We start from the raw sequence: 22649 nt of genomic DNA on the forward strand, positions 1-22649 counted from the left end.
AATAATGAAATGACCCTTGACTTCCTTGGCACTGCTGACTTTGTTTGCTCAAGTCAAAAGATCCAAGTTGAATTAGTGAAATGGAAGTCTATTGAAGGATTAAAAAAAAAAAAGTAATATAGCATGATGTTAATCTAAAAATCATCCTAATAAAAATGTTCAATTCGCTGTGCTGCGTATGTTACATTTTAGAAACAGAAACCATGGTGTGGTAAAATCATGCGACAGTCTTCCAACTATATGGAGCTCAGTTTTTTATTACTTAGTAACTACCTTTAGAATCGGATGCAAAGGTAATCCATCAGGTGACAGTGACTTAGCATTTCTGCACCATAATTTGCACAATAATTTGCACACGAAACCTCACTTTTGTCATCAATAAAACATGTCCACTCACAAGACGTGGCATTTTGCTGTGTCACTGTGACTCAGCAGCATTGCACATGTTCACTTCCTTATGTTTGACGCAAGCACATTTGGAACTAGAACAGGGCGTGGACCGATGTCTTCATGTCAGCTTTTGTAGTAAACAGCTTTCAGACTGCCACATTATAGTAATTTTCAATTATCAGTATTTTTCATATATAAGACTTCTGGTAGTTATGAGAATGAGATGGTAATAGTAACTATAGATAATAAAACAGTAATAGATAGTAATGAGAGTAATTGTCTTTTGAACAAAGAGACCGATGTAAACTTACAGTATAACCTAATGCTCTATGCTACTTTTCAAGTCTTCTCAGATGTCTGCTAAAGAGCAGTTGATCTGGGAAACATCTGCGGTGTAAAGGCATCTGATAAACGCATAAGATAGACTACATTCTAAATCATAAACACATTCAAGTAATTTGTTTAATGTTTATTTAACATCCGATACAAATAACTAAAAAATAGCAATGGCTATGGCTCCGTACAACACAGATATGTCTATTTTACATTTGCTTTTACGTAAAATAGAGGTCTTTGTGTTGTACGTGTATTATCAAGGGTGGGTAGACATTGTTATTTTTTTTTGTTAAATAGAACAGAGTACCACTCATTTTAGGCCAGTTTTCTGATCATTTAATATTGGTTTAATCATTTTATTTAAGCACCCTAAACAAAACATATTTTTAAATGATGTACCTCACACACACTATAAAAGACAACAAGGAATGTTTGACAATGTTTTAATTTTTTGCATTTGTAATAAAACCTGTACTATATTTGCAGTAAACAAGTTAAACTTGTTATAATAAATTATTTGTCAGAATACAACCGTCCGTCATGGGAAACATTAATAAAAGTAACCTTCCTTATTTCACATGACCTTGTGAATGTGAAACAAAAGTTAGAACTTCTCCTAAACCTGCCCAGTCACTTTCTGTCGTCCAAAATTTAACAGAGGTGGAAAGAGTACAAAAATATTCTACTCGAGTAAAAAAACCTTTTGGTAAACTGTCAAAGCTGTATTTTAACAGGAATGCAATGACGGAAGTATTACCTCTACATGTTATGGTTCATTTCGGGATTTTATAAGCTACTAGTCTGGTCTCCCATAGGCAAAGACAGCTAACACTGCTTAATACAGCACAAATATGGCCAGGGCTTAACTTATTTTTCTTAGATTTCGACTTCAGCAGAATACGACAGGGTTTCGTTTTCAGCTGGGTCTGCACCATAACATCTTGTCAGTCTCTATCTTTCTTCTGATTTTAGCGGCCAGTTTGTTCTCCTGCTCATTATTTACTGTACTAGTTTACAGGGAGCGACGTATTATTTTACTCAATAATTCATGTTTTTTAAAATATAGCAAAGTACAATACTTAAAAAAAAATATACTTAAGTTAAAGTAAAATTACAGATTTAAAAAAACACTTTTTAAAAAGTAGAAGTACACAAAAAGCTACTCGATTACAGTAATGTGAGTAATTGTAATTTGTTACTTTCCACCTCTGAAATGTAATAAGTGCTTTATGCAGTAGGGATCCAAATACTTTTCCACACCACCGCCTTCCTCCAAAGCTCTTCTTGAAGAGAGGGATTTGAGCTGGTCCAGTTTTGTCCTGCTTCCCTCTCCTCCTCCTCTTCACAGTGTAACCACAGACGTTTAAGGGGACTGACACAGGAGTACTGGAGAAACTGACAGCCCTGATGAAAAAAAAAAGTTCCAAACATGCAACAAGATGAGTGCTGCCAGAATATTTTCCTTGTTCAAAGCAGGCAAAATAGCCTGCATGCTTTTACAGTTACGTACTGTGGAACAACATCTTTGTTAATGTATGTCCCTGCCAAGGTCAAATACACGTTTCTATTCCTCAAATCTCAATGCCTATTTGTTGGCTTCCATTTTAAGTAAAAAAAAACAGCTCACCTCTTTACTTCCCCAATACCAAATGCTTTGAATCACACTGTGGTTGGCAAGTGCCTGCGTCAGCTGATCCCTGCCCCCTGTTATAATACTGACCAGACCCCCGGGGATATCAGAGGCCTGCAGGACCTTTGAGAAAAAAAAACCAGAAGTCGAATACGTTACAAACAAAGAATTGCAACGTGAAGATTAATTGTAAAACATTGAAATTAATAGAGGCAGCCTGAAGGTTACAGTGTTGGTGTAAAGTGTCTACTGTTACAACTTAAAACATAAACATATACAGAAATGTATTTATTTAAAAAGTAACAAACCTGTATAAATTCAAGAGCTGGAAGAGGGGATTTTTCACTTGGCACCATGATAACGGCATTACCCATGGCAATAGCTGCCCCTAGCATAGACACCAGAGGGAGCAGTGGTTTGGAGTTGGGGAGAATCACTCCCAGCACCCCTAAAGCCTCAGGAGATGACAGGGCAGAACCAGACTGGGGCAGGAACTTTAATGAGAAGAACATATAATTAGAAAGTGAGCAAATAAAATGTTGGGTTAACTTGCCCTTTGCAGAGAGCTCGATTGACAGGCGATTTGACCAAACATAATTGCAAATCAAATGAATCAAATGAAAAAAAAAAAAAAAGACAGGAGTGTACATTAACATCAGTGGAATTGAACTTGAAAAATGTGAATTGATTTCTTTCCGCAGTTGAAACTAGAAACCTTCTGATGTTCGTTCATGTCCATTTCATTTCTATATCTAATAGAGAAGAGGATATGATCAGTTCCCATTCCGCCTGAACTGAGGCACAACAGTGATCGGTCACCACACATTAAAGAGCCACAAAATGGTATTTAATGTTCCAATTAAAACAAAAAAAGAAACAACTAAATTTGAATGATGTGATTTTGTGTCTTATCAAAAGAAAGCTTATATGCGTTGCCAGTGTCCTCTTTGCTCCGCAATGTATTTTTCACTGTGTGAGAACATGGTGTGTGGCATGGGAGTACCATGGCTTATCAGATGTAGCAAAAGTAACTAAGCCGGGCAGTCTTTTTCGAAGGGTCAGTTGTGCAAACATTTATATACTAATAAATAATATTGTAGGTTCTTACTGGAGTTCCACCATGCTGTTTATCACAGCGTGCAGCCCAATCAGAGAGCCTGGAGATGCTAAGCTGCACCTCTTTCTCTGCCTCTTCTAATGAGATGTCGGTTTGAGTCTGGATTGATACAGCCATGTCCCGCCTCCGCTTATCTAGACTGTCAGCAAGTGAATAAAGGGACTGAGAGCGTGCAGCGGGACTTTTCTTCATCCACCTGCAACAACACATCACAATAGTTTTGTCAGTATTTTATCAAAAACTTTGACCATTTTTTTTGGTCCATATGATTTATCCTCATGGTAACTTTCCAATATGCTCCTACCCTGGCTGGACCTTAATGGCGGCCTCCACTGCATTCCGGACATCCTTCCTGCCTCCGTCTGGACAGTGAGCCAATACAGCGCCCCCAGGGGCCAAAACTGACCTGCTGCAGCCCGAGTCAGCTTTACGCAACTGACCACCCACGAGCTGCGAGTAAAAGCGAGGGACACTGTGAAAGAGAGGGGGAGAGAGAAATGGGTCATAGAAGAAGACAAGAAGAGGTCTGAGTTTAGCAGACAGCAGTAGTGGTTATTCAGCCATATTTTATACATTGGTCTCAAACCCACAGCCCTGCACAGTTTAGCTCCAACCCTAATCAAACACACCTGATCCAGCTAATCAAGGTCTTCTGGATTACTAGAAACTTCCAATCAGGAGTGATTTGATATCAAATCAAACATCACGTTAGGTTTTTAACATCAGATTGATTTGAATATTTGACCTGTTTTTGACAAAAATTGGTCTTATCAACATCGATTGCCCACTGGGTAGGGAACTTATTTAACACAATTAAATAATATAATTCATGTTACACAACAGAAGAAAAGAAAAAGGGGGAAAAAAAGGAAAAATCTAAATCAGTGGATGAAAGCCTGGGTGCATTTTACAGATTTTAGTGACTTGATGTCTATGGTGCAGAGAGGAATTAAGTAAAGTGTGAGGAAGTAATGAAGTGCGGTGACCTTTATTACAGGAAGCTGCTAAAAAAAAATCATTTTCAAAGAGAGAGCCCCACACAATCTGTTGCTGGTAGTGCTGCTACAATACCAAGATAATCAATCAAAGATATTGTGATTTCAGTACAGGGTCAGTCCATGTCAAAAAACTGAAAATTTCCCCTGAAAAAGGTTCAGGTATAGTTTATGCTCTGTGTTCTGCCCTGACTCACGCAAGCTCTTCAAAGCAAACTGCATTGACTTGGATCACAGATGGACACCCAACTGGAGCTGTGAGCGCTCACTCGTGCTCAGGCTGTGCGAACCCAAAAATCTGGCTTTTGTGCGGACTCCATGCCCAGATCTTAGCAGACTGTGCGGAGGACAAAAATGATGCCACATGGACTGTCCGCAGGCCAGGGCAGAATTAAACAAGAGAAGTAAACTTCTGGCTTAAATTAAAAATGGGTCAAATTCAACAACTTGCACATGGCCACAATGAGATCCCCATATCTCTGCGACTGAACTATTTAGGGCCTTAAAAATCAAGACACCCAAGAGGTTTAAGAACCAGAATCTAAAAGGATATTGAGATTGAAACATTGAAACAAAAACAAATAAAAAATAAAAAAAGAGGATTTTATTCATATATGGCATTTGGTATTATGCTATTATCAGGACTTTAATCTAAATACTTATCAATACAGACTTTTGACGGACAAAATCAATTTATGACATATCAATTTATGACACCAAACCTACCACCAAACTACTGAACTATGAGCTTCAACACACCCACCTGGAAGGATCAAATCCTTCAGGTATCATGAATTTGGAAGCTGCTGAACCAAAGCCAGCATAGTTGATAGCGCTGGGACTGGAGTGAGGAAGGGAAGGTGAATGTGACGGCCGAAGGAACTGATACAGACCCTATAAGGGAACAAAAAGCACAGAGGAGTCAGGCATTCAGAACTAGCCACCAAACAAGACCATACAACCAATCAGAAATACAGTAGAAAACCCAAAGGAACAGAAACAATAGCTTAGACAGCACTGAATCCCATTCTCAGTACACGAAACTAAACATGTGACCATTTTTATAATATACCTCTCTGCCTCCATCGGTGCAGTTCCCGCTCTCCCTCCGTCCACACAGGGGCAATGCGGGATCCATTACAGAATGACAGTTCACCCACACCGAACCTACACACAGACTGTAGAGAAAGAAAGAGAGGCAGTGAGGGCAGTAAGAGATCAAGATCTAAATGAAATCAAGGTTGTCCAAATAGTTGACCAAGCATGTATGTACCTCTTTGCAGACTCCAAAGCCAAAGTCAAATCTTCAGTCCAGATGGAGGCCGCCTGACCATAAGGACTGTGGTTTCCTATACACAAGCACAGATCACAAAACATTTAACTTATACTGCAATGGCATTAATATAATATGTACATTTGTGAAAATATTCCATTAAAAGCTGCAAACTAGAATGATTTTCACTGCACTCAGACAACAATGCATGCCAATGGAAATTAGCTTCAACTCTTTAGCTTCATATAAATCAGTTCTTTTTAACTGCATCCTCACCGAGTGTAACTCCCTCAGCAGAGCTCCTGAAGGATATGAGGGGCAGCACAGGGCCTGGAGGAGGCGAAATCACAGACTCGCAGGAAGGAGCCAGTCCACACAGTACAGTAGGGGGGTAGACAGCACCAGTTCCAGGTGGACATGACTGGATCAGCTACAAGGTGTGAAACCACAAGTATTCGCCCATTAAATACCAAAAAAAATCCATCCTAAAATATTTGTCAAGATTTAAACTTAAATGTCCACACACTGTCGCCCCCTTCTGCTGGGCCTCCTGAACTGCAGCATCTAGAAGATTCCTGTCTGTCTCAGTGGCAAGAGGAACACATTTCATCCCAGTCATTCTCAACTTCAGCCTGGCCACAACACTGTCCAACACTGATTCCTGCACACAGAGCACCCACTGGAACTGGACAAGAGAAAGAGACAAGCAGGCAAAAAGATTATTATTATATTTGTTCTATACCTGACAAGTGGTTTTCAATCAGTGAGCACCCCTAGCAGACTACAGCAGTACTGCTGAAGCGCCACTATTTTATTTTAGAAAATAAGCACTAATAACAAATAGTATATATATTAAATATTAGCTACCCAATTATTAAATACATATAGAAATACCACATAACACACATTTTCTTATGTTCTTTGCTGAAAAACTAGGAAACTTGTAAAATATTTACTATATTGGAATAGATAAGGTCTTATTTTTTTATATTCTTGAGAAATTTCTCATGCTCTCCAAGGCTGCATGTGTTTAATCAAAATACAGTAAAACAGCAATATTGTGATATTATTCAAATTTAAAAGAAATATATATTTATTTTTACATCTCTTTTCTTCTTGAAGGCCAGCTCTATCACGCCGTCCACAGCACTGTCGAGGTCTGCCGAATCAAAGATGATAAAAGGGCACACCGAGCTGAGAGAGAGAGAGAAAGACATTGGGACTCCCCAACCAGCCACTGCTTTAGCCAGGGCTTCTCCAGTCTGTTGTCTTCCACTGTAGGTCAGGTAGCTCACTTGTGGAGTTTGAGCCACTGTGGCACCCAGTGATGCTTCACTGCCTGTGACCACATTCAGTACTCCAGCAGGGATCCCAGCCTCCAGAAACAGCTGAGCCAACAGAAGGGCAGGAAGAGTAGTAGTCTTGCCAGGCACCACAAGAACAGTATTGCCTAGAAAATAAATAGACATGTAAATAAATAATAGTTAAACCGCAGTTTGATTTGCACCCGCACATCTCATTCAGATATGAGGATTACAAGTATTTTACATTTATGAGCAAGAACTCCTAATGAATTGAGCTGTTTTAAATCAAATATATATATATATATATATATATATATATAATTGTTAAAGCAGTTAAATGCAGAGGTATAATTAATGTTCATTATATTTAGAACTAAAATCATCAACAATAGTTTCTTGAAATAAAAAGTTAACTGAAATAAAAATAAATATTATTAAGTAATAATTTTATTTCATCTAGTTGCCAAGGGAACACTTCTCATTTACATTTAGTTGAACTTAATGTACTAAAACAACTACAAATAAAACAAAATAAAATGCTTAAAATGAATATACACAAGACACATTGAAAATGAAACTAATTTAATGACAAAAACAAAATGAAAGAAAGTAACTAAAAATGGAAAATATACAAATGTAAATATTATTATAATTATATAACAAAAATGTTACTTAAAATAAAACTAAAATGAAATCTAGTCATTTTATTTAAGCTATTTGCCAAGGCAACATTTCTCCGTTTTATTTATTTAACTTAATGTACTACAATAGCTAAAAAAATGAATAATAATAATAAAAAAAATAATAATAACTATATAGATGTTTAAAAAAATCTAATGACAAAAAACAAAAGTGAACAAAACTAATTAATGTTAAAATGGAAAACAAAAATGTTAATGATTCAAAATATTTTATTAATAAAACCTGTAATACTATCTTTATGATACTAAAATAACATCAGTTAAATGTAAACCAATGAAAAAAAGGTTTAACAATAACACAAACACAAACCCAACAATTGTATAGGGATGATGATCAAAATACTGTCAATACTTTTTTTTTTTTTTTTTTTTTTTTTTTATTAATTTATAATGTTTAGCATTACCTTTAAATGTGAGACACGTTATTTACGTGCCATTAGTGCTGCATCTGCAACAATGCAATTTTAAGAAAGTGCCACAGTTTTATTACAGTCAACACTATTAACACAAGTTAACCTTCAAATGCCTAAACTGCTGCTGTCAGCAAGTTATTAAAAAAATAACTAAATTTGTTTCGTTTTTTACCCTCTATTTTTATGCCACTTCATTTATCTTTTGAAAGTGTGGGAGTATATTAAAGTATCATTATATTGTTCATATATTATTTATCATATCATGTTTTAAGAGAAAGACTCACCCATAGCTAGAGCTGGTAAAACTTTAAGCAGAAGAAAGTAGACAGAGCAGTCATCTGAAACAACCACCGCCACAACACCTAGTGGACAGACAAAAACATGACATGAGACTCTTAGTACAACCATGCCTCCTAGTACACATTTTCAACAAGTTCTCTCTCACACTCACACTCTCACACACACACATACCTTGTGGGATCCACTCAGGCATGAGCGTGTCTCGTAGCTGAGCCCAGCTGGCATAGTATTGGGCCAGTCTAATGAGCACAGCGGGAGAGACAGAAGACTGAGAGAGCTCACACAGCTCCGACACACACTGACTGTGTCTCTGCAGGACACTCGCCAACCTGGGGCACAGACATACATTAATAATGAGGTCACATGATGTAACATTTATGAGATCATTCTGAGTAAAGCTCTAGTACTTGAGTAACACTTTGGCTCTTTGGAAACAGCTCAGTTCACTCCAGGTTTTGAAGGCTCCAGCCGCAGATGAGGCAGCAGACGCAACATCCTCAGCTTTAGCACAAACAGTGCTGCAGACCACCGCTGCTGTACAAGGACAGGAGGAGGAGAATATCATATCACCCCATGGAAGATAATATGACCGATCTGGACTTCAGGAAAAGATCAAATATTGCTTACCGTTGGCATCAGTCACATCTTGGGTCTGTCTGTCTGCAGGGCTGGAAAATTTCCCATCAATGAAGAAGCCAAGAATGCGAGAGTGTTTCTCCAGCCATGACTGAGAGAATGAAAAAAAAAAAAGAACAGCTACTTGACATTTACATTTAGTCATTTTGCAGACGCTTTTATCCAAAGTGACTTACAATTGGGGAAAACATAAAATGATTCTTCTTAAAGAGGCAAACAGACACAGGAATTGCTAGTAATCCCAAACTTTAGATATTAAGTACAAGCTAGAAAAAGAAGGAATAAAATAAGATTTTTTTTTTTTTTAATGATGAAGCCAAGTAGTTTAGAAAGAAATGAGTTCCCAGCTGTCACTTAAAATTTGCAAGAGATTCAACATTACTGATTAGGGTGTGAAGATCATTCCACCAACCAGGAATGATGAATGAGAATGTTCTGGAAAGTGATTTTATGCCTCTTTATGATGGTACCATGAGTCGTCGCTCACTAGTGGATCTCAGACTTCTGCAGGGATGTAGATTCGTAAGAGTGAGTGGAAGTAGGCAGGTGTTGAACCTGAGGCGGTTCTATACAGTATGTAAGCATCAGTTTCTTGAACTTGATGCGAGCTGTAACTGACAGCCAGTGCAGGGAGATAAAGAGAGGTCTTGAGAATGTGTGTTTAACTGGAATTAATATCTCACACAAATTGGATAGCAACGATGACAGTAAACTTAAAGTTAAGTTTAAATATGCTGAAAATTCAAATGACTCATAATTCAAACAACAAGCATGTTTGATTAAAGTAAGCAAACTGGAGTTTGGTTGTTCCTCCTCTCTGAGGAAACCAATAGAGTGGCTTTGAGAAAACAGTGTGAAGGTTGCAGTAGATCATTCATAGAACGAATATAGCTCACACAAATACATGAACAGTTAACCATTCTGAACTTTGCTCACAACACTTAAAGTGGTAGCATGTGAGAAAATTACATAGACTTATTTGGTTCCAACCTGTATGACCTTTCTTTGGCTTTTTATAAAGTGTGATATAAGAAATATAAACATTGACAAGCTCAGTCACTTTTCACTGTAATTGCATGGCAAAAAGATTAATGCATGGCAATTAATGTGAATGGTGACCATACCTGTCAAGTATCCCGTTTTGGCCGGGAAAGTCACGTATTTTACCCTTCTTTCCCGCCGTCATCCCGTATTAGTATTTTCCCGTAAATCTCCCGTATTTCAGTTTATTTTTATTTTTTTACCTGCGTTATTAATAAAATTATAATAATAAAAACATTCCCAATCTGAGCTCTGTCACTAGTCTCGCAATAACTGCCACCTGTAGTAGCCTGTCGCGAGGGGTGTGTGAGGTCAGATGACATGAGTTATAACGTGGGAAAAACAACAACAACAAAAGAAAAAACAGAGACGGATGATGGATGCTACGATAGAGAGTGATTCACACCTGCCAAAAAAACTAAACCCATGTGTAAATACCGTGATAAATGGGACAGCGAATTTACTTTTTTAAAGAATGCAAAGTCTGCAACAAATTGGTACAACAACTCACTAAAAGAGTAAAAGAAAAGTTATGTGAAATGAAAAGAAAAACTGTAAAAGAAAAGCAATATGAAATGAAAAGAATGTGTGGAATTAAAATAAAATGCAAATGTAAAGACAAGCAATGTTAAATTAACAGAAAATATGCAAATAAGCCTTTAAATAAATGCTCTTCATATGTACCCTTTTGTGTTTTCATTTGGGCTATAACAACACCTGTCTCAAAATGTAAGGGATACTGGAGCTTTGTTGGGGTGGTGGAACTGCTCGCAATGGGTGCTGGAAAATTTCCCTTATTTTCAAATCCAAAACTTGACAGGTATGATGGTGACTGAAGCTGTCAGTTGGGTCATTCCTGTTATACATTGACTTTTATGTCCCAATTATTTATTTAATCATATTTTTTCTAAAATGAGTCACATATTTATGAGATATGGCTTAAATTGTATATTTAGGTCTTCTTTATCACTTAAACATGGATAATATAAATTATAAATACTATTTTGTATTTTACACACCTTTTCATTGATATATGCATTCAATTTTATGGTGCCCTTAGTGCAAAGTAATCAACTTCCACAAGAAAATGAAATGATAAAAAACTAAAAATATGTTTATGTTATGTTATAGACGAAGATGTTCATTCGTGTTTCACGTGAGAAAACAAGTCATATGGACTTGTTACATGTTAAGTGTGAGTAAATGACATTTTTTTTTTCTGAATCGAACTACTCCTTTGAGACTTCCATTTTTTTTATGGTAAATTTACAGCAAGAGGACCACCAGCAGCATCACATGCTTCTCTTGTGAGCTGTCTGTATCCTAATGAGCAGTCACATGTAAATCATTGTAACACAGGGTGAAAAGATGGCAGTGTTCTGTGGCACTTTAAATGATACATAAATATCAAATTGATAAGTCAAAGTATTATGCATTTTATTTGATCAGCTAACTTTAGCACTCTCTATTCTAATTTTATTCTTTTAAAAAAACGTTTCCCTTTTAGACTTGCATTCATTTTCTTGCTTGTACTGTTAAAAAACTAACACTAGCTGTTCTAATATTTTTGTATTCTATCTGTTTTATTTTTATTTATTATATAACTTGATACGTGTAGGCTACTGCGTAAGCTAAGTTAACAGAGACTTGTTATAGCACTTGCATATCATATCGCTCTTTTGTTGATTTTGATTGTTTCCATTGTCCTCATTTGTAAGTCGCTTTGTAAATGTAGGATACAAAGTTCATTTACCCCGAGGATTGCTTTACCTGTGCAGTTGCTGTGCTCGTGCTGGATGGTCCATACTCCATATTTTGAAAGATGTCGTGCACAGTCTTTGTAGAAGTGCCTGCCATAACAATTTAACCTATAGAAATAAAAATGAATATGCTAATTCAAATTAAATAATAATACTGAATGTATTGATTCTTTCGATAAATAACAGCGATCAAATGTGCAAGGCTGTCAGTTAGAATAAGCAGGACCTGACGGATTCTAGATTACAAGAAACACGTAAATATTAAACAAAACTCAAAAGTGCATTGAACGTGTGCTTACAGGTCCACGCGCTGGTATTTCTTCCTGGGTTGTACTGTGTTGCCAGATCGCGCGAGAAAATCAAGCAAAGTCGTATTTAACAGCAAGTCACCAAAAAGATAATCAAAAATAAAATAATAATAATAATAATAAAAGAAAGGAAAGGAAAAAAAAGGAGCGATAATCAGCGAAAACTTATTATATTTATTTTTCCTGATCTGAATGCCGGGATGGGACACCACAGACAAAAAAAATATATAATATACTATAAAAAAATAAAAAATATATATTCAACTGTATGAAGACATTGTGAAATGTTAAATAAATTGTTTTCACGAATACTTTCATAACAATATACTTTAAAATAATAAAGGCTTCTTAAAATAATAAGATAATAAGTAAACTTTATGAACAAACAATCGCACAGAAGTTTAAGTGGACATGGCAACACTGGTTGTAGGATAGGCTACGTCAAACTACACTTCTACTATGAGCTGTCATTTACAATTAGTAATAGCCTACGTTAGAAATGCACAGGACTTTAAAGTAAACCCATATTCGTTATGGCATAGATATCAGATTGATTTCAGGAAGGCACATATGTCTCATTTCGAAGGTTGCCCCTTTCGGTCGCATGTCAGCAGCTTATTTATTATTATGGAATGCAATGGTTACTTTTCTGAAATGAGGCAGCCTCGGCGGCGTAGGCGACCGATGAGCGACCTCTGGAGGGCGCAGCCTTCGAAACGAAACCGAAATTGTTACTCATCTCGACAAAAGTTGGAATAGCCTACTAGAATAGAGCGGTACTTCCCGGTACTACGTTTTATCTAGCCGAAACATTAATTGAAACAGTAACAACAACTATAGGCTATAGATTGCGTTTATTTTACTGATATGGCTTGCGAAGTCTCGCAGGGTAAGTAACTGAGTTTTTTTTCTTCTTTTTTTTTTGTGCTCTTAAGCGATGTTATGTTTGTTACTTACGTTTCTCTTCGCTCTACAGATGACCAGATTGGAGAAGCACTCTTAATCGGGTATGTTTCTTTTTTAAATTTATGACGTCGCTGTGTGTTATCTCATATTTTATATTCATTATAAACTTAATGTTTCTGTTAGACTAGTCACAAATCCTACAGTCAAAAAGTCTATAGTCTATATAGTCTAACCCCCAGCCAGTAGGCTCATGACCGTAAATTTAGATGGGGCAGAGTCTGGGTCTTAGCAATATATGGAAAATATTTTGTAAACTTTATATTCTAACCTCTGAACACATGCGGCAAGTTTTAGCAGAGATGTGCATTATCCTGTGGGAGGCGCTCGGAGAACAGCATAAAATGCTGTATTATAAATGCTTTAAAGGGGACATGTCATATGATGTTGATTATTTTGTGTAATGCAATGTGTTTATGTAGTTTAAAATAATATAACAATTGAACATTATTTTCCACATAATGAACATTGTTGTTTCTCCTCTATTCACCGCCTTTCTGAAACTTGTTGATTTTTAGGTGTGCATCAATATCGTTTCTCAATGGATCTGGGTGTGCTTTGATTGGCCTTGGCCAGCTATCCAGTGCCTTATCATTGGTTGAATGCTTCAATCATGTGACGGAAATGTTACGCCCATTAAACCATTTTAAAAGTTGAACAATTAACATACTGTGTGTCCCAGCGCGATGAGACAAAGCCAATAAATCCCATTACAAACGGGGCATTTGTTGCATCCAGTGGGGGCATAATTAATGATTATAATGACTTAAGGCCCGTTCACACCAAGCACGATAACTATAAAGATAACGATAAAGATATAGTTCTAAAAATCTTTCTCAATATTAAAGAATAGCGGAGTCCACACCACAACTATAACGATATCGTTGGAATCACTTTCAGAACGATTTTTTTTCTGATGAACGATAAAAACATTGCCAACCAATCAGAATCAATCCTGCTGTAATGAGCTCGAGAATTTAAAGTAGCAGACGTGCGTCCGCTTAGAATACACAGACAATATCGTTCGCTGGTGTGGACGCTAATATCGTTATCTTTATAGTTATCGTTTTGATGTGAACGGGCCTTTAGTCATAGGCTACTGTATTTGTAGAAGTTGCGTTGCATATTGCGCTGCATAAATTAGGGTGCCCTGCTAGTACAAGTATCGGTACCGAGTGGTTTACATGCCAATTACAAATGGAAGTGATCTTCCCTTCGATTGAGCAGGGCACGTGAGTGGCATTATAGTCGTTAGGAATGCACTTGGCAAAGGGAGCAACAACATAACACATACACGACATAACCATGACAACAGAGCACAGTGAATGTCAGCAGATGTCGCTGTTTTACTGTCATAAATGTTTTTATTGTTGTTAGTATAACTTTTGCAAATAAACAAATATTTTAAAAAGTTAAAAAAATATATATGCTAAATAATTTATTGAAACGAATATAGGATATATATAAAACTTTTTAAAATATACAAGTTATATTGTTTTTATGTCGGTGTCCATAAGCAAATCTGTTGACAGACAGGTGCTGCGTTATCACAGGAACATCTCAGCTGAAGATAAGGAGGAAATTATTTAGCTCCTTTTGTCAAGTGCATTCCTAATGACTACATAATGGCACGCACGCCCTGATCACTCCAAAGTCCCCAGTTTAAGTTGATAGGGAGGATCACTTCCATTTGGAATTTGCCCGTGAACCGTTCGGTACCGATACTTGTACTGGCACACCCCTAGCATTTACATAAAACCATGTCTGGATTTGTGATAGAGGAAATGACAACAAGCTCTACCAGTTACTCTACACTGTAACTTCTTGTTGGGAAGGCCAAACAAAGTAGCTTCGTTTTCACAAAGAAACACACAGCGAAAAAAAAAGTTATGCCATATTTCTTTGTGGGAAGACTTTCATAATTGCGCCCAAATGTTCACGCAAAGAAAAAAGGCATAACTTGGAGAACTAAGATGTGAGTTAGTGTAGCCATTAGGCTTAAAACCATCCACTTGTCTGACGTCACGTGTCTATCGGATACCACGAGAAAACAACAAAAGGTGCTAATTTGCACTCACAATGTGATATAATGCTTACAAAAAAAATTATAATCATAACCTTTAACTCCATACCGAAGTCCCAGATAGCCAGACAATGAAAATATAAATAAATAAATATAAAAAAAAAACGTTTTTTTTGGGATGCTGTGAGTACGGAGACTGTAGTGTACACCATAAGTTTGAAAGCGTTTAGCTTTAATTATTAATATGAATAAACAGTGCTCATAAACGGCTGCTGAGGTAAAGCGATTGAGGCTTGGACTTGGCTTCTTACATCGTCACTTAACAACCGAATAGGTTAAAATGAGCTGATTTAAAGGGGCCTAGTTGACTCTTACCTTTGATAAAGAATATCTCTTTGGATTTGAGACTTTATTCTTTGCAACTTTACAAATCTTCTTTATGTACCAAGAGCTTTTAACACTCCAAAGAGAAAGGAAAAATTATAATCGCATCATGTGATGTCAATGTTTTTTTTTTTTTTTTGATGAGTTCGCTATTTTAGCAATAATGACGTTACCTTGTTTGACTGATACTAAATTTGTCTACAAACACAAGCATTGTCATGGTGCAACCACTACAGCTTAAAGTTGTCTAATTTGGCACACTCTCCTTGTTACACTTATAGGAGTAAGGCTTTCTTCTGTATTAATTTTTCCTTACAAGTACAATTTTAGCTGTATTATTTGTGTCCCCTTCAAAAATTGTATGTTTCTTGCTCTTATATCGGTATCTGAGAACTTGCAGATAACATACAATAGTTGACAGTAGGCCACCACCATCCACCAATGTCCACCACTGAAGAAAATAACATAGCCTGTGCGGCAGGTCACTAGTTGTTGTAATAAACTACACTAGTCAGCATTTGAAGTGGATCAAAACCTTTCATCAAAGTTTTCCTAAAACCTTAAACCAAAATGTGTTCTTGTTTTAGGGCTATTTTTAAGGGATTTTATGATCCACTTAAAATGTTGATTTACTATATTTTTTCCAGTTAGTAACATATTCAAGAGAACTTTCGACAACATAAGAAAAATCTAAATATTTTTTTTTAAATGTAATGTAAACTCATTTTAAAAAATATATTTTTCTTAAGTTTTTCGATTAAAAAACACAAAGATAATGCTGACTGTAACATTTTTATGTATTCATTATTTACAACTTGAACCCACTCACTAAAACAGACACTGCAAAAACTGTAATGTACCTAATATAGCTTGTAGAACATCAACTATGCTTGGTAGCAATCCAATCATTTGGAAAAATCTAAATTTCATAGTGATGTTGCCTGTAATTGGAATTCAAGCAACGTTTCATGCCTTTGTAAATGGCATTTGAGGAAAGTCATAATGAAATGATTAGTGTTAAAATGTTCTTGTTTATTGGAGGTAATTGTGAATCTGTATGAACATAAAGACTAATAAATGTCTTTCAGGGTGGTAAGAGATGAGGTGATGAAGGTAGCAGCCGAGGTACATACAGCCCCACCGGGCCTTCCTGAAGCTCGTCCAGTAAGCAACAGCCAGGACCAGAAGCTTGTTGAACAGCTGGCGGAGACCATCAAAGCGATCGGTGATAGACTCGATCAAGATAAAGCATTCAATGAGTCAGTCTGAGATTTGAATCTTTACTAAACATCAGTGTTGCTGTCTATATTGGTTTTAAAACACCAGGTTTCACCTTCTGTTTTTCTGACCTCACAGCATGATTGATGGCTTAGTAAAAGTGGCTGATAAGAAAAGTTTCTGGGAACTTGTGGAAAAGGTTTTCACAGATGACCAGATCAACTGGGGGAGAATTATAGTGCTCTTCTATTCAATTGGAAAGCTGTCTGCAAAGGTATTGGATTAGTTAGACCCCCTGCATGTTTCTGTCATTCACTTATAATGTTACATCTTTATTGCTTGGTTACTGTGTAGACATGCGTTTTCTCTCTCTCGTCATTTACACTACATGTGTAAATTGGTGGGCATGGCTAAACAGGCAGTGATATAGAAGCAGGCGTTGATCTTCGGTGGAGGCAGAGTTTAGCCACACTATTACATCATAGAGTAACACATTCCACATTCGTTTTGGAAGATCGGCTTTAATATAAGCTGTTTTTAGACTAATGTCGAAGTTTTAAATTTTAAAAAAGTTCTGAAAATTACAGGATGTTTTTATAGCACAATGACCTCTTATATATCAAAAGATCACGGGAATGTTTTAATTTTGAGGTTCATGACTCCTTTAAAATGTATGTTAATGTGTCTGTTGTTTGTAGACATGCATCTTTATGTTTATATATGTGCATATAACTTATAGCTCTTTCCTCTCAATAGATGGTCCTTGCATGCTTACCCACAATTGTTTCAGACATTTTGACCTTAAGTCTGGATTTCTTCAGGAGGACTCTGTTGGAATGGATTTGCAAAATGGGAGGATGGGTAAGAAACAATGAAGACACGTTTTTACATTATTATCTCAAAGAGCCTACTGGAATATGAAGAAGCATTTGACTTTTGTTTAATCTTCTTCTAATGTTGTTAGGAGATGTGTTGAATAGTATTGATTTCCTTTGTTTGTACTCCTTAATACAGATGCACAGTATCCCTGCGCTGGCCTGTTTCTCCTTTGAGCAGTTTTCTGGTTCTTCACTTAGTAAATATTTTTCTTATTTTGGAGTTGCATTGGGCTTCACTGGTGGCCTACTGCTAGGTGGCTTCATCGTCTCGAAATTTCCAAGAAAAAGCTAAGAGGAAGAAAATGAAAATGTTGCAACAGAAGTGTCCATAATGATGAACTTGAGCAAAACCTTGTACTGTATATTACATCTGGATTTTGTAATTTGCCCCCTCTTTTTATTGTAATATGCCTTTATTTTATATGTATTTATACTGTTTTGTAGAAAACATATTGTATATGGTCATATTGATTTAAAGAAGGGTACACGTTTATTCAGAACCAGGACATATTGTTGTGATAAATCTGAGCCTAAGCTTTTTATTGATAATTGACACATGTACACATTTAAATATAATTAAAAAATAATGTGTGATCATTTGTATGTCAAAACGTTTATATATATATATATATATATATATATATATATATATATATATATATATATATAGACACACACACACACACACACACACACACACACACACAAATAGACAGACATATGTATGAACATATATTACAGTGCATTTATGTAGTGCATTTTTATGCCTGACCGTTCTGTAATAAAATATAAAGTAAATTATAGGCAATTTGTTGAGAGTTTATATTATTTTATTTTAATTTAATTTTTTTGAGAAAGAGAGAAATAGTCTTTTTCTGAGCTACATTATAGTTTGAGAATGGCTGCAAATAAATCTAGATTTGTTTTGGGTGGAGAAATGCAAGGGAATCTTGTTTGTTTCGCTTTTATTTTCCCTTAGCCTTGTGATAGGCTACGCTAGCAGTGAAGATGTAGAACTGACAACAGTTTTATTTTATCTGATTTGGACAGCAAGATTTATTAAACCTGTTAGGTCTGCATATATATCCATACGATGGCATTGACGTAAAGACAGAAGCCACACATAGATACAGTTTCATTGTGGTTTGTGAAGTGGCCATATACGCTCCTTCCATGTTGGGATGTTATAAACCCTCTTTATTGTGGACAACCCCTATTCCATCATTACAAATAGAAGTGGGAGAAATGCCTTCAGACCTAAGGCGATTAAAACTTTCCATGTCTTGCTGGACAGATCTGCAAGGTCATGAAGAAACACAACCCACAAAGGAGGTGTTATAATCCTGGGAGTATGGGTGCCCATTATGCAGATTTGGGTGGCATGGGAATAGGCAGGCAAAGGATATGGAAATTGACAGTTCTTGTTGCAAAACTGTCAGCATACCAACAATCCCACCATGGATGTTTTGTTATCCCAGGGTAGATTTGGAAGCTAAGAACATAATTAAATTGGGGGTATATATAAATGTTCAGCAATATATTGACATAAATTATGATGACACAGTTCAGATTTTCACAGACGCATCAAAAGATCAGACTGGGAAAACAGGGGTTGCTTTCCACATTTTGAAGTATAATGTTAATATTTAAAAAAGGACAACAGACCATCTGGCCATTTTTACAGCAGAAATGATAGCAATAATTATGGCTTTTGGGTGGAAGAAGTAAAACCCAATATGGTGATCACCAGTTCAGACTAAATGTCCTCACTAGCATGCATTCAGAGTGGAAAGTCTACATGTAGACAGGATCTACTAGATGAAATTAATCAAATTTTTAAAATAAAACAACAGAGCATAAGAGTAGGATTTATATGGGTTCCTGCACACAGAGGAGTGGAGGGGAACGAGAGGGCAGACATGCTGGTGAAGGAAGCTGTTACATCAGAACTGGTTGAACTGGATATCAAATTAAGCAGGTCAGAAATTAAAAGTATTATTAAGGACAAAATTCACAGAGTGTGGCAAGAGAGATGAGATAAGGAGGGAAAAGGCAGACACTTGTATAACAGACACAAAGAGGTTACAGTAGTAAAATCAGTGGACGGGAAAGGCAGGAGAAGACGTCTGTGTGAAGCTAAACTAATTGCCCAATTGCACAGCCTTAAGAGCGTGCATATCATGAATGCTGGGTCTCATTTGTTTTCTGAGAATCTACTGAACCTACTGGTAACTTGTTTGCCACGTAGCAATAAAAAAATATACGAAAAACCTTGATTATTCTGGTTAGTCACATTGTACTGCTATTATTTTGAACAATACTGTACTTTGATGACGTCGGGAAAGAGCGTAAGGCTCATGGGAGTTGTTGTTCATTGGAACACGCGCCATGTCGCTCCCTATCATTCCTCACTCATTCTAACTTAGTATTTTGACAATCACGTCTTTTCAAACAGAGAGATATAGACAGTTTCAACTGCAACAACATAAACAAACGTTACTGCTCATGAGCGCTTTTGTGGACCTAACTTAACTTCCGGTAGACTTACAAATAGAATCATTAACAACAGCCAAAATGTTTGCTGCGTGGATCAAGCGGACTTAATGAAAATGCAAATTCATTATTTGCCAATAGGAGATGTTTTAAAGCATAGACATAAAGCGCCAGAAATAGAGGTTTCCCCAGTAACAGCTGTAAACGAAGCAGAGCTGGTACGCTCACACGCTGCTATCAGGCATATAACATGCAAGTCTTCCTTCAGAAATACAGCGATATAAAAACACCTGTGCCTTGTTTTGATATTTAAACATAAATGTAAGGAATTATTATTATTAATAAGCGTGCGGTACGCAATGTTACTCAATGAAGTCTTTTTGAAAAAAGATCAGTTTTAAAATTGTGGCGAGTCTCAAAAAATAAATAAATGTACACATCCTGCAGCACAACCACCGGAGCCCAACTTCAGTCTACTCATCACCTTAACTTTAACTGCGTTTGTAGAAGGCACTGCAGCCAGACCGATATACACAACACAGACCGGAAGTTAACTTAGGTCCAGGCGCGTGCGCCCGATGAAACCGTCTATATGAATTATGAGACCCCTATCAAGTGAAGTGACATTCAGCCAAGTATGGTGACCCATACTCAGAATTTGTGCTCTGCATTTAACCCATCCGAAATGCACACACACAGAGCAGTGAACACACACACACACACACTGTGAGCACACACCCGGAGCAGTGGGCAGCCATTTATGCTGCGGCGCCCGGGGAGCAGTTGGGGGCTCGATGCCTTGCTCAAGGGCACCTAAGTCGTGGTATTGAAGGTGGAGAGAGAGCTGTTCATGCACTACCCCCACTCACAATTCCATCCGGCCCGAGACTAGAACTCACAACCCTTCGATTGGGAGTCCAACCCTCTAACCATTAGGCCACGACTTCCCCTAAATCAATCAAATCAAATCAAAAAAAAAAAGTTCGTGGAAACTGTCGGGATGATGTAAGTACACAACAAAAAAAAAATATATAACATAGATATAGTGATTTCTGCTATTTTTAAAGCAGAAAAATTACATATTGCGCCTTTAACTAGCTATGTGTTTGCTCCCCTAACGTTAGATGTATGAAGTCCGTTCTATGAATACATATAAGATCAGTAACAAGCAGTTAACGAAGTACAACGAATTTTCCATGATTACCATTGTCCACCTATTTATTTAATATTTACGGTAGTACAAGATATTATAGTACATTACAATAGCTCACATTATTCCTGCTACAGAGATTGCAGGTGATAGCAGGCCAGCTAGCTACATTTCTCATTCAGATAATGACCTACGTTTGAACACTACAGTTAAGAGTGTGTATACTGTTTTGTTTCTAATGCATCTCTCTCTCTTTCTCTCTCACACACACACACACACACAGTTCTAAGTTTGGGTCCCATCATATATTAATACTCATGATATATTGTAAGTACTCATTTAACATTTTTTAATTATTTCCACAGATGTATCGATGACCGCCAGTGATGCAGTGGACAACTTTGAGGGTGATGAGATCCACATGCCCCTGATGTAACCCTGAATCAACAAACAGAACTAACAATTATTGCTAAATGTGTGACTGAATCATATAATAACTTAATTGATAATATTGATAGTTCATCGTCTAGCTGACTACGTCTTGTATTATTATTAGGGCTCAAGCCCGAAGGGGCGAAGAGCCCTATTGTTCTTCTAAGGATTATTCTTCTTCTTATTATTTTTAGGGCTCAAGCCCGAAGGGGCGAAGAGCCCTATTGTTCTTCTAAGGATTATTCTTATTATTAGGGCTCAAGCCCGAAGGGGCGAAGAGCCCTATTGTTCTTCTAAGGATTATTCTTATTATTTTTTTTATTTTTTATTAAACCTTCCGGGGGTTTTTAGGGGCCTTAACATGCTCAAAAATTCTTGGAAATTGGCACACACATTGGAATCTGCGGCCATCAGGACGCCGCAGAGGCTGGGACCCGGGCTTGGCACAGGGACTCTAGAGCGCCCCCTGGAACACCTTCAGAAATCTTGAACCATAGCTCACACACACTAGCATGTATTTATATGAAACTCGGTACACTTATAGATCTCATTGAGCCGAACAACTTTCACACTTTATGTCATAGGCTCCGCCCAACAGGAAGTCAGCTATTCAGGGCTGTTTAAAAAAAAGCATGCTCTGGAATTTGAAATACTCCTCTGAGGTTTTCAACCCGTTCGCCACGAAACTCGGTGAACATGATCTCAAGACATTGGGGATGAAAAATTGCGAGGGGATTTTTGATATCTCGAACGGTTTGCCCGTAGCGAGGCGTGGAAATTATGGCGAGAAATGAGAAACAGGAAATGTCTAATAACATCCACATACATTTCCTGTGTAAGAACAATTTATGTACCAAGTTTGGTGTCTGTAGCTAAAAATAAACCACCCCACTTTTGACCACAT

General features: G+C 37.0%; 2 protein-coding genes across 3 annotated transcripts; one reads left to right on the top strand and one right to left on the bottom strand.

Annotated features, from left to right (window-relative positions):
- Nucleotides 1–896: 896 nt before the first annotated feature.
- LOC113047186 (aldehyde dehydrogenase family 16 member A1-like) lies at nucleotides 897–12241 on the bottom strand. Of its 2 annotated transcripts, none has more exons than XM_026208502.1 (17): nucleotides 12196–12241; nucleotides 11907–12004; nucleotides 9087–9186; nucleotides 8867–8990; nucleotides 8631–8788; nucleotides 8444–8521; nucleotides 6845–7191; nucleotides 6268–6426; nucleotides 6018–6171; nucleotides 5742–5817; nucleotides 5541–5646; nucleotides 5232–5362; nucleotides 3778–3945; nucleotides 3465–3669; nucleotides 2665–2850; nucleotides 2354–2479; nucleotides 897–2130 (listed from the first exon to the last, which is right to left on the bottom strand). In XM_026208502.1, the coding sequence occupies exons 2-17, from the start codon at nucleotides 11991–11993 to the stop codon at nucleotides 1954–1956; spliced, it is 2382 nt and encodes a 793-aa protein (XP_026064287.1). In that variant the 5' UTR covers nucleotides 11994–12004; nucleotides 12196–12241; the 3' UTR covers nucleotides 897–1953. The 2 variants fall into 2 exon arrangements, with proteins under 2 accessions (XP_026064287.1, XP_026064286.1); XM_026208501.1 differs by having other exon boundaries at nucleotides 8867–8993.
- Nucleotides 12242–12683: 442 nt separating this feature from the next.
- Nucleotides 12684–18249, top strand: LOC113047208 (apoptosis regulator BAX-like). The gene is made up of 6 exons (XM_026208544.1): nucleotides 12684–13093; nucleotides 13181–13211; nucleotides 16663–16833; nucleotides 16931–17066; nucleotides 17549–17653; nucleotides 17807–18249. The coding sequence occupies exons 1-6, from the start codon at nucleotides 13072–13074 to the stop codon at nucleotides 17960–17962; spliced, it is 621 nt and encodes a 206-aa protein (XP_026064329.1). The 5' UTR covers nucleotides 12684–13071; the 3' UTR covers nucleotides 17963–18249.
- Nucleotides 18250–22649: the final 4400 nt, after the last annotated feature.

This window comes from Carassius auratus, chromosome 28, assembly GCF_003368295.1.
Source record: "Carassius auratus strain Wakin chromosome 28, ASM336829v1, whole genome shotgun sequence".
Lineage (NCBI taxonomy): Eukaryota > Metazoa > Chordata > Actinopteri > Cypriniformes > Cyprinidae > Carassius > Carassius auratus.